The sequence below is a fragment of the Electrophorus electricus genome, chromosome 14 (assembly GCF_041902795.1).
Source record: "Electrophorus electricus isolate QZ-2024a chromosome 14, ASM4190279v1, whole genome shotgun sequence".
NCBI lineage: Eukaryota > Metazoa > Chordata > Actinopteri > Gymnotiformes > Gymnotidae > Electrophorus > Electrophorus electricus.
The window spans coordinates 23,394,172-23,407,500 of record NC_137510.1 but is presented as its reverse complement, the minus strand read 5'-3'; the positions used below and the strand labels follow the sequence as shown (position 1 = coordinate 23,407,500).

Genomic DNA, 13,329 nt, shown 5'->3' with positions numbered 1-13,329 from the left:
ACAGGGACACGTGTGCTCGTGCACACAGCCATAGGAAGACAGTCTCACAGGGACACGTGTGCTCGTGCACACAGCCATAGGAAGACAGTCTCACAGGGACACGTGTGCTCGTGCACACAGCCATAGGAAGACAGTCTCACAGGGACACGTGCTCGTGCACACAGCCATAGGAAGACAGTCTCACAGGGACACATGTGCTCGTGCACACAGCCATAGGAAGACAGTCTCACAGGGACACATGTGCTCGTGCACACAGCCATAGGAAGACAGTCTCACAGGGACACATGTGCTCGTGCACACAGCCATAAGAGGTTGAGATAAAACATAAATTACTCTTCTGCCAGCAGAAGAACACATTTTCAGGCCACTAATGTGTTAGCAAGGGCCAAAAGGGTAAATCATTAAGGTCTTAATGGGAAAATAAATCTTCTAACTTGCTTGATTATCATAGTACAGTTGAAGCCCTGAATTTGAACTCTAGTCTAAGGACTTTGTATAGGTTGGTGTAGACAATATGAGGTTGGTGAGGAAATATGTTAAAAGTCACAAGGGAAGAGTGGGGAAGGGCTGCACTTCAGACAAAAGAAGTCCATACATGATCTATTAAATCAGACAAAAGAAGTCCATACATGATCTATTAAATCAGAAATAAGAAGTCCATACATGATCTATTAAATCAGACATAAGAAGTCCATACGTGATCTATTAAATCAGAAATAAGAAGTCCATACATGATCTATTAAATCAGACATAAGAAGTCCATACATGATCTGTTGACATCAGACATAAGAATTCCATACATTATCTATTGAATCAGACATAAGAAGTCCATACATGATCTGTTGACATCAGACATAAGAATTCCATACATTATCTATTAAATCAGACATAAGAAGTCCATACATGATCTATTAAATCAGAAATAAGAAGTCCATACATGATCTATTAAATCAGACATAAGAAGTCCATACATGATCTATTAAATCAGAAATAAGAAGTCCATACATGATCTATTGAATCAGACATAAGAAGTCCATACGTGATCTATTGAATCAGACATAAGAAGTCCATACATGATCTTTTGAATCAGACATAAGAAGTCCATACATGATCTATTGAATCAGACATAAGAAGTCCATATGTGATCTATTGAATCAGACATAAGAAGTCCATACATGATCTTTTGAATCAGACATAAGAAGTCCATACATGATCTGTTGAATCAGACATAAGAAGTCCATACATGATCTGTTGAATCAGACATACGTGATCTATTACTTTTGCCTTCTATTTCTTTTTGGTTCTGCCTGTCAGTGCATATATCAGTCATTCTATACTCGTCGTAAATCTGAGCAGCTGTAAATCTGCACTTATCTTACAGTGCAGAGTCTCTTCTCCCTCCGTTCCTCTCTGTGATAGCAGTTTTTGTTAAAGATTGATCACACAAGACATCTTTTTTTTTTTTTTTTGGTGGGGGCAGGGATGGGGGGTGGTTTTGTAGTAATTTTCCTCATCAGAATTCTGTCAGTGCTTCCCCGTTTTAGCTGAATCGCCCCCACTATCTGCTCTGGCAAACTCTTCGCCAGCGCAACATGATTGTAATGACAAAACGAGGTGACAATACTAATGAAGTACTGTGTTAATCATAATGTGATAATAATGAGGTTAAGAACAGTGTTAATTATAATGTGATAATGAGGTTAAGTACAGTGTTAATAATGATGTGATATTAATGATCTTAAGTACAGTGTTAATAATAATGTGATGATGTTAAGTACAGTGTTAATAATAATGTGATAATAGTGATGTTACGTACAGTGTTAATAATAATGTGATAATAATGAGGTTAAGTACAGTTTTAATTATAATATGATAATGCGGTTAAGTACAGTGTTAATAATAAAGTGATAATAGTCATGTTAAGTACTGTGTTAATAATAAAGTGATAATAATGAGGTTAAGTACTGTGTTAATAATAAAGTGATAATAGTGATGTTAAGTACAATGTTAATAATAATGTGATAATAATGAGGTTAAGTACTGTGTTAATAATAAAGTGATAATGAGGTTAAGTACAGTGTTAATAATAAAGTGATAATAGTGATGTTAAGTACAATGTTAATGATAATTTGATAATAATGAGGTTAAGTACTATGTTAATAATAAAGTGATAATGAGGTTAAGTACAGTGTTAATAATAAAGTTATAATAGTGATGTTAAGTACAGTGTTAATAATAAAGTGATAATGAGGTTAAGTACAGTGTTAATAATAAATGATGATAGTGATGTTAAGTACAATGTTAATGATAATTTGATAATAATGAGGTTAAGTACTATGTTAATAATAAAGTGATAATGAGGTTAAGTACAGTGTTAATAATAATGTGATAAGAATGAGGTTAAGTACTGTGTTAATAATAAAGTGATAGTGATAAAATTAAGTACAGTGTTTTTTCCCACTAAATAGTAAGCTTCCCTCATGGATAAGGAAGTTTGTCCCCATGATCTTCTATGTGACAGAAAAGGCCTGGAATTTTTATCCATACACCATCACAGGTTAGTTCCATGAAGCTCTTATACGTACCCTTTGAAGAACACACAAGCTCATTCTGGGAATAGCAAGCATGAATACCTATGTTTTAATGTGGGAATACGCAGGTGTATTGTACATAGTTCCTAAATCCAAAATTTTCCTGTCATGTAACACTGGAATCCATGATCATAATATTCTTTCTCTCCTTGCCTTTCCCCTTCCTGTCCCACGCACTTCTCCATGTACGGGCGATGTCGCTGTAGAGTACTCGGTAAGCAGCCTTGCGCATTAACACTGATGCATTCCTTTCTTACTCTCTGCCTATCTGATCGTACACTATAACCACAACATCTCTCTCTCTCTCTCTCTCTCTCTCTCTCTCTCTCTCTCTCTCTCTCTCTCTCTCTCTCTCTCTCTCAGTGTTCCTTCATTCCCAGGCTAAACATCAGGATTGAGACGCGCTTTGAGAACAATAATGGGAGCAATGAAAATGTGCGTAATCTGGTCGTACCACCATACTGTGTTTACGCGTATGTGTTTACAGTCTAATCCTCCTCAAACAAGGCCACATTAATTCACATGCTGCTCTCTCTGGACATTTAAGTCCTTGTACTTTAGCATTCCTTCAATGCCAGAGAACATTTCTGTTAAGCTGTTAAGGAACAGGGGGTGTGGGATTGCGGGTGGGGGACAGAAATGAGTCAGAAATTGTCAGAAGAGAAGCATTTCCCTTTAATAAAGCCAGAGTGCTCCAAAGACGGAGAGGTAATTGGCTGTGTGCTGGACGACTAAAGCACAGTCGGTTTGTGGTGAGCTCTGCTTGAATGTGGTGACTGACGGGGAGAAGGCTAGGTTTCACAGTTCCGTTTCATATTAAGTCAGGCAAATTAGGCCTCAACAAGTCCTGGCCTGTATCCACGCTGTTGCATCCAGGCCTTCCCACAGTGTCCTGCAGATAAACACACCAAGAAAAATGGAGGTTTGTGAGAAAAAGTTCCAAAATGCTATACACCGTGTTCACAAGCAAAAATGTACGTATCGCATATGTGACAGATATATGTGACAGATAAGAGTTTTATGTGGTGCCAGGTCTTAGAGGAATGCAAACATCTTGGAGGGACAAGCTGAACTTGGTGCACTTATTTTGAACAAGTTGCAACATGCATGCCAGAGGACGGTGCTTCCTCTTTAAAGCTCACTTGGATTTGTACAGCCTGGTGTGCATCGGTTGGAGATGTCACTGGTTAGTTGGGTTTTAATTCTGGTTACATAACAATAATTATTTTAAATAATATAAAATGTACTGTTTTTTGTATGGATGTAGACATTTTATATGTGATATCTGCATGGATACTTTTGTTTAGCAGTGACAGGGTGCTTTCTGTTTTCACAAACCACACGAGAAATACGCAATGATTTGCATGATTTAATTCTGCAGTGAAGACGTGTTCAAATCTAGGAAAGTTAGGAGCATGTTTGTAGCGTCCAAATGCTAGTTAGCAGATTTTCACCCTACTGTGGTCGTCTGTGTCATCTGTGCACAACTTCCACATGCACAACTGCAGAAGTGAAAATGGGTCTTTGTTTCACCACTACTGGCTTAAAAACAACTGATTTAACTATATTTTTCATGACACTAAATAATAAATTAGCACTCCATTCGTGTTTGGAACAGGAACAGAATAGATAACATCCATTTCAAGGACACCTTTTGTTTTGACACATGTAAACATACTTCAGTCTTCATTAAGCTTGCTATTAGCTACGTTAATAGTTAAACTACCTATTAACTGCGTTAATAGTTAAACTACCTGTTAACTATGCCAGGGGAAAACATAAATAAATTATTTGAAAGTACGTCTCCTTTGTTATGGCAGCTAGCTGCTATTCGTTCAGTCCAACCATTACTATTCGTTACCGTTCATTTGTGATTTTAACTTGCATGTTTATTAGGTCTAGTATTCAACGGCATTATGAAGTGTTATTTATAAACTCTCAACTCTGAAACCCTCACACTTGATGTTGCTGCACTTATTCTCCCTCATATACTCTGTCAGACTACAGAAAATATTTGAGGGGCAGTGCGCATATTCATACTCAGAATGTACACGAGTCAACTAATGAATATTAATGAACATATAGGTTGGTTTGCGAATATTAATAACTAGAACACAGTCTCAGTAAGTTGGAGAGGCAGAGAGAGGCACATAAAACATTTTAGTTCAAAATCATATACGTGATTTTGAGAGTTAAAATCACTTGTTTTTAATAGAATCACACAAAAATGGCTTTAAAATGGCAAAATATAGTATCTTTAGTTCTTGCTGTGGTGGAATGGACTCCACTACCAGGTTTCCTGTTAGTTAACCCTTTCTTCCCTGGCTAGTAAGGTGAACTAGAAAGTACCAAAGCAATGCTGAAGTTAGTCTGGCTCTACCGAACTCCAGGCCTGCAGATATACCATCCTGCAGGTTGTCCAACGATAATCCAACATTGAACTGCTAATCAAGGGCTTCACTAGCACTTGGTTATTAGATTCAGAACTAAACCGTCCAGAATCAGAAGTGGCCACCCCATGGATTAGTCAGACACTGTGACCTTTTATATACAGGAAGACAGAAACAGTGGAAATTGCAAATAACGCAGGGAAGTGGTATCTCAATGGTTAAGATACTTGACTTGTAATTGGAAGGTTGCCAGTTCAAGCACCACCATTGGGCCCCTGAGCAAGACACTTAACCCTCAGTTGCTCAAGTTATGTTCACTCAGAATTGTAAGTTGCTTTGGATAAAAGTAGCAGCTAAATACTATAAATGTAATTCCTGAGATTGTGCAGTAGATTTTAAAAAAAAACATTATCTTCCAGTACTGGAAACCTGTTACTAGAGATTGTATAAGTTAAAAAAGTCAAGACTGAAGATTTAATGTTGTGAGATAATACTACAGCATCCCACAATTTCAGATAGATTATTTACTTAGCAAAATACTTAGCTATCATTCTATCCCCACAGATATTCATGGTTCCTTACTGTTTGAGTTGTTGGTCCATAATTCACATATGTACCTGCATATAGTGGGACTGGCATCCACTGTCATATGAGAATCTTGTATACATACATACATAAGGCTGGGTGCTAAAATAAAATTTCTGAATGATTGATTTTAAGTTCTTAAATAATGCAGTAGAAAATTGACAATTCAGCTCAAAAAGATTTTTTAGAATGGTCTTTTGAAAAAGTATATGTGGGAAAATAATAAACAGTACAATCTATAGCGGTTAAATATTTCCTTAATAGACTCAAAATTGTGCCAACATAACAAAAAAGTTCAAAAATAATGTAAGAACCAGAACAGTACTTTCTTTGTTTTGGGTTTTCTTTTCTTTTTTTGGCTTTATCCTTTCATGATATGCATTGCTACGAGACACACAAGTGTCCACTTCTGACACTGGGGAGCAGACATTAGTCTTCTTAAGGATCTGAGACAGCAGCTGTAAGTTCATGGGGATGTGACGGAAATACCAAGAGATAAGGGCAGCCATCACTGCTGTGTCTCCAGCGAGGTGTGTTGCCTAGAAGAACCTGAGAAGGGCCATGCTTAAGCGCTGCTTCCAGGCTCTGAGCGTGCGCCTCACTAAAGAGTTAAACGCGGGGGGTTGGCATGGGTGACTGCAGTACTGAGATGGTCCAGAATGTCTGACCTCAGGCTTGTTTGAGTTATTTGAATGCTGGGGCATTTTTAGCTTAGGGGAACAGGCCACGGAGGTCAGGCATGTCTGACGGTGCCCTGTCGGGGTCATGATCCAGGAAAAAACCCCATAGTATTAGCCTTTATAGCTTTACACTTCAGGTGATTGAGAGTCTGATTATCATGTACCATCTGTGATAGGCGACAAACTCAAACAATGCAATTGTTTGCTTTAGGACACATTTGAGATCTAAGTTTCTTACAGAAACATCGCTGTTTATTGTTCATGCGTCCTTTGACTGCTGTGTCACAGTACCCTGCAGTGAAGCTCACTGGTGTCTGATGGATTTGTTGATGTGTGTGTGAATTAATTAGTGAGGTTTTGCGGTACTATGAAATGTGCAGGTTATGGCAAATGAGACACGAGGCAGGTGATTTCAGTTAGGACGTTCACTTCAAAACCAAGCTTTGGGACTAATACAGGTTGGAGTTCCTTGGTTGGAAATGTTTTCTATGTGGTTAGTTGAGCTCGAATGGTTATCAGGTTGCTATGGTCATGTAAAGTGTTGCTATGGTGGAACATGGTACTTTATTACCTGCTTTTCCTTTTTCCACACCCTCCTTCTGGTTTGAGTTTGTTATAAATAAATCATTTTCTAATAGGATGCTTTGAGCTGTTTTCTAACACAGGGCACGCTGGTTCTCATCAGTTCTTTTGAGCTGTTCTTGGTTACACTATGTTACACTACGTTTATACACTTGGTTATACTATGTTACACTATGTTTACATACTTGGAAACACTATGTTTACACACTTGGTTACACTATGTTACACTATGTTCATACATTTGGTTACACTATGTTTATACCCTTGGTTACACTATGTTTACACACTTGGTTACACTGCACAAGGAACTGGTGCAACATCTTAATGGAACATCATTGTGTTGTGTATCATTGTCATGCAGCCGATCAGTTTTTGAAAGACCGGTCAAATGCAATTAGGGTTTGAATAGACTTTGAGCACAGGCAGGTTTTGTAAACTATGTACATGAACTTTGCAGAATGGAGAATAGCCAATGGGGATCAATGATCATTTAGAGTAATTTGCTTCCTTCTCATTATATACACACAAGTGAGAACACAAACAGGTCAAGCAGGTCACATATGCTAGCTTATTGTGTGAGAATCAGTACCTTATACACCTAATGCATGATTCATCCAGATTCAGTCTATTTTTAAATGCTAATATCACTGAGGTTATGACTAAAAGTTCAAAGACTTGTCACTCCGAACTCTAATTCACCATTAGACATTTTAGGTGTGTGCCTTTTTCTAAGGCTCATTCACCTATAAACCTAAAAACTCATAAGCAAAAGAAGGATTCCTGAATTTAAAAAAGCATTGTTCGTGTTTTCATCAAGTGTTTTCACATTTTGATGTTTCAATTTTCCACCTAAAAGACCATCATTTTGTACATTTGGGTAAATACTTTTGGCATAAAATGACTTCCACAATTGCAGGCAGAGGGTTGAGAAAAGAGTCAAGAAAACTGTCCATGCACCAGTGCTGCTTCAGTGAACACACACACACACACACACACACACACCGAAGCAACACTGCAGAGAAAGAGAGAGAATATCTAGTGAAGGAGCCAGGGGAGAAGGCTGAATAAAATATAGATTAAATAAATAAATAAATAAATAAATAAATAAATGAATGAATAAATGAAAGGATAAGGGGGGGGGGGGGTGATGTGTGGGAGCCGGAGCCAGTACAGGAACTGACACGTGGGGTGGGGTGGGGGTATTCTCCAACAGTGTCCACCGATGGCACAATCCTGCACAGCGTTTTTTTCACCCCTGTCCCGCTTGGCTCCTTTTCATCCCGGCCGCTGTAAGACGCACGTGCAGGGCCCGGGGCCGCCCTCGTCCCACTTGTCTTGGGCGGCGGGGCAGGCGGACGCTGGCAAGGGTCCTCCTTCACCCGCCGTCCTCTGCAGAACTCAAGCTGCCTCCAACCTGTAGTTTTTCATCTCACCTCCCTGGCATGGACTGTCGTGCCAAGGATTCCCTTGTACCACGGTTACAGTGGGACTTTTCTTGGCACTGGGATTTTGTCGTGATTGTTCAGTCTGGGTGGGGTTTTTTTGGACCCAGCATGTGGTGTGTTCGTGTATGTAGGATTGCGTTTTGGCTTGTAAATGTGTAATGTATGAGAAACCCCCTAGGCTCTGACAGATGTAATTTTGTGTATTGGTTAGTGTGTTTCTGATGTGTTTTCAGGTGTGTCATGTGATCTGTCAAGTGCTTGAGACATTCTCTAGTGTACCGAACTGTCAGTTGAGCTCTTTGAAAAATCACTTGACCTGTTTCTCTGATGTCACCTGCGCAGGTATTTGGAGATAGCCCCACCCCCAGAGAAAGTGTCTGCTTCTTGGACATACTGAGTGACCCAATTCCTGAGAAGCACTACAAAAAATCAGAGGTACACACACAACTATCACTGCAATCTGCTATAATCTCTTAAGAAGGTGTTGCCACTTCCAGTATCCAGCCTGGGTATATATCCAAAGGGCAAACACCTAAATGAGTACACTATACACTGAAACACACACACACACACGGGGGAAGAAATGTGCTGTCACTTGGATCACAATCTTAGAAAGATGCACTCTCAGCACAGAATGTAATCTTTTTCTCTCACACATACAAACACACACAGTGGTCTGTTCACACAGCATGTAATATGTGGCTCTTTAACCCACCCAGGACCTAAGATGCTGGGTTTCAGACAAGACGGGCCGGGGCCCCCTAGTGGATGGCTGGAGAAACAACACAAAACCCATTATGTGCTCCTACAAGAGAGTTGAGTGCAGTTTTGAGGTCTACGGCTTCCAGGGCAGAACAGAGGACTTCATCCACAAGGTGGAGATCCAGACTCTACTTCCCATGACTCCTCTGGCATATAGTGTGTGTGTGTGTGTGTGTATATATATATATATAATATATATATATATATATATATATATGTGTGTGTGTGTGTGTGTGTGTGTGTGTGTGTGTGTGTGTGTGTGTGTGTGTGTGTAAAACTGTTGTGCTATTTTTTGCTTTGTTACAGAACATTCGTGACATCCTGCTGGTGGGACACAGACAGGCAGTGGCATGGGTGGACGAGTGGCATGGTGATTATGAAACTTTACAATGCTTTTAAGCCATAACAACAATGTTTTACTGTTTAATTATAGTATGGACCCTAAAAGCATACATCCTAAATACATGACAGGACATACGTGCACTCCTGAGGTGCGCAGCATTGCGCACAGTTATGCCCACATTGTTATTAGTTTATTCAGCTGTTGCTCATACACTGCGTACTGTGCGCGCAAAGCGCTGGCGTGCGTTGGCAGACGCACCTCTAACGAGCCTCCGTAAGCCACTGCTGTTTGTGCCGGGGCAGGGATGAGTCTGGAGGGCGTGAGGGAGTTCGAAAAGCGACTGCAGCAGGAGACCAACAGCAAGCTGAAGAGTGAACATTTCGACTCAGGTAAAATTCCCACACGAGGGCCCAGGGATCCGGGGTAGAAGTGGCAGGGGTGTTGGGAGGTTATGAACGAGAGTGAATACTAATACTACCTGGTTTTTGAGTATGTAGTATATTTTAAAATGGCAAAATTGAGTATACTGAAAAATCCACAGTGTAAACTTAGAAGCAGTCATTTTTTGAGTATGGTTTGGATAGACATTATCGTGCCATAATGCAATGCAAAATGGAAAGGGAAGAGAAACTCACATCTGGAAAATTTGGAAAAAATGTCAGACAATGACAAGTTTGGCGATAGTGGCAGGACGTTTAAATGTGCCTGCAACTTAGATTTCTTTGTACAGAAGTAAAATAATGCATATGCATATAATAAATGGTTGCTACTTTAATAAGGAAGCTGTTTAAAACAGGTCAATTTGTATAATTTAGCTAGTACCAATAGCCACCTAGCTCAGTGGTTAGCCTTTGTAAGCAAGCGGATTAGCTATGTAGCTAGCTATCTGACAGCAGCTAAATTTAGCTAATCTCCATATTTGTAAACAAACTAGAGTGTCAAACGTAACTCTCTTAGGTTTAATACGCATGTTGGAAGTGAGTCCCATCGTGCAATGGCAGTTTGGCACGGCACTGCTTCCTCACGTCCCGTTAGGACAAAACGGAGCGGTATGTTAATAACCTGCCAAACCTTCTGTGGAAGGGAGGATAAGAGGGGAGATGTGGAGAGAGGCGAAGGGGTGAGAGTGAGCGCGTGCAGATGACGGGGCGACACGCCCCGGGGCACGGCGCAGGATGGGGGCGCGTGCTAGGCGGTGTCAGAGCAGGGCTCGCGGGATGGAAGGGCGTGCTAAGCGACGTCGGAGCGCGTTTGCGCAGCGGCGACGAGCAGTGCGACGCGCTCACGCTCCCAAGCACACCCCCCGCCCTCTCCACGAGCTGCATCAATCAAGCCCCTGTGCCACGCTACCGACCCTGTTTCCGCGTATGCACGTGCGCGCGTCGGCATGTGTGGAAGTGTGTGTGTGTGGGGGGGGGGCTTTTTCAGCACACCCCTGTGCCCCGTCGTCTGTTGCAGTGTGCGGTGCTAATGGCATCTCTGACAGCAATTACAGAGCGGTCAGCGACGCACCGCTGCTTTGATATCCGGACGAAACCCATCGTGGTGTCGGTCGACGACACCCACCCCACCCCACCCCAGCTCAACATTCTCATGTAGCTCATTTATATGGCTGAAACGACTGCCGTATGCCAGATGCGTCATACAAAAAACAAACAAACAACAAAAAAACAGGTTGTAGTATATATACTTTGATGCCAACAAAGACTATATTGCCCTTACAGAAAAAAGCAGAACAATGCTGTAGGTGTAAAAAGATGGTTGAGTTAAATTTTTCTCCTTCTTTCCTGCCTGTCAATATTCCTCTCCTCCTCTTCCTCCTTTTTGTCCTCTTCATCCTCCACCCTACTCCTCCCCCTCAGCTGCTCCATTACGCCCTTCCTTCTCCCGTTCCGTCTCCGTCACGGATGAGTCGTCATTGAAGAAGATGGGCGTGAACACTTTGGTGATCCCAGATTCTTCGTCGTGTGACTCCTCTTCCTCACTCAACAAGCCTATGAGGATGAATTCGACCTCAGAGTGACGAGTACAGCTCCTCCTCACAGATTCAGTGACCACCTCAGCAGCAGGCCTGAACGTGTAACCAACGAAGGCCACCGGGATGCTCACACTCACCGTGTTTTAAAGATAAATATAAGCTATGCACAGTCTTGTAGATGCAAATTGCACAATCCACTTGAGAGGGTTTCTGTCTACACGGGGGAGCCCCTCCCTTTTACATTTTTTTCTCTGTATATTAATGTTTTGTGTCTTACGCAGCTTCTGAAGTAACACCATAGGAACCTCCTCCATGTGCAGCTAACCTATCTGCCTTAAGGTATTGCACAGAGTTTCCAGTCCTTAAGCCAGTAGCCCACCAGTAGCGCACCCTTGACTTTTTTCATGCACGGTTCAGCTCGCTAGACTTGTATCTGCACAATGCCTTTTGGGTAGCTTGCCTGTACATACATAAGGACCTGCGACAGTCTAAAGATGCCCCCCAGCTAGCGTAGGCTGGTGGCCAGTCCCAGGCTGCATTTGGCATTTGTACAAATTTACGCTGTCAGTGGTCTGTTCCACTGCCTACATGCACAGAACCGGTTTGCATACACAAAGCACAGCCCTACAAAATGAAGAATAGAATCTGACCAGTCTCTCCTGGACTTGCGAAGACTATAACCATATTGCTTAAGACAAACAAGACCCCATGACATAAAAGGCACTCTGCGATGTGAACTGCTATCTAGTACATACCCTTGGCTCACTGAGTGGGGGCACTGAGCTGTTATATTCATTCAACCCACTTATATGGTGAATGGGACATGCTAGGTTAACCTATGATGCACATCAGTACACTGACCAAATGGGTTTTTAAAATGCACTCTAGCTCACAAATGAGCTAATATGCTCCCCAGTATCATATGAATAATTAAATAGGAGCAAAGTAAGATGTGTGATTAAGTCCCTCAGACAAACGCACTGAAATCCTTTGTTAGCAATTCAGAGTTGAGTAGGAAACCCAGCTGTGGAATAGGTTTAAGTGGAGGGCCTCGGTCAACTCTTATTCTAGCCGACTAGACAGTTTGGTCTCTACATTGTAATTGAGAATTAGTTCATTAGAAAATGCAAAAAAATTAAACAAATCTAAAATGTTCTGATCTCTTCATGATTCTACATGGGAATTGTTGGTGTACATTGATGTTCATAAGAATTACATGTGGATTGTTTAATAAATTGACTCAGGGTTAACACTGTGGTATTTGTCTCTTCCCTTTCTCAGTTCTGGAGAGAGAAAAAAATAGCTGACAATATCATTTAAACTTCTTAGACAGTGTAGGCCTGCATCTGACACTGTGCCGTAAAAGGGTTTAATTGAATATGACTGGGCTTTTAAACAGTTTTTTGACACCTTGATGTTCGAAGACCTAATTGCTTTGGGAAAGTAAGATAAAATAAAATCGAGTTCTGTCGAGAGAGGCCTGAGAGTGCATAAAGGCAACGTTACGTTACAATGGAAGAAGGAAGTTTTCTTTTTAACGCCATCTTCAGCAGCGCGCTCCTCATATATAATTGCAGCAAAAATGGCCTGCTTCGTCTCATGGCTATCGTGGCCTTCATTCATGTCTTACGATTTATTTTCCCTTTTCATTTTGCCCCCTTTCCCCGCTCACGTACCGAGCGCTCCGCGTAGTTCCCTCCCAGCTCCGTGTCTTTCTCCCAACTTCTCCTCTCTTATCCGTACCTACCCTTTCAGCGTTGGTTTCCCTGTTCTTCCTGCCTCCACCCCATCCATCATTTTCTCTCAAAGGAAAGCGTTCTTCGAGCCGCACGTCGTTTGCTGAAAGGAGAGAGCTCCTCTCTAAAACACACTCGCGTCGAATCCTGAGAAACGGCACGAAACACACAGACAGAAAGCGCGACCTGCTATCAAAGCCAGAGCACGGATTAGAAGGCGGTGTTCAAAACCTTATT

The 13,329-nt window shown here is 41.4% G+C and overlaps 1 protein-coding gene across 1 annotated transcript in view; it reads left to right on the top strand.

The window, feature by feature from the left end:
- The window catches only part of pitpnc1b (phosphatidylinositol transfer protein cytoplasmic 1b), a 17,745-nt gene extending 5,132 nt beyond the window's left edge, over nt 1-12,613 (top strand). The window contains exons 3-10 of the mRNA XM_035531184.2: nt 2,469-2,557; nt 2,798-2,805; nt 2,955-3,026; nt 8,616-8,708; nt 8,993-9,148; nt 9,342-9,405; nt 9,681-9,767; nt 11,241-12,613. Coding sequence (XP_035387077.1) covers nt 2,469-2,557; nt 2,798-2,805; nt 2,955-3,026; nt 8,616-8,708; nt 8,993-9,148; nt 9,342-9,405; nt 9,681-9,767; nt 11,241-11,401 — 730 coding nt within the window. The 3' untranslated portion in view covers nt 11,402-12,613. The remainder of the gene's footprint in view (nt 1-2,468; nt 2,558-2,797; nt 2,806-2,954; nt 3,027-8,615; nt 8,709-8,992; nt 9,149-9,341; nt 9,406-9,680; nt 9,768-11,240) is intronic.
- Nucleotides 12,614-13,329: the final 716 nt, after the last annotated feature.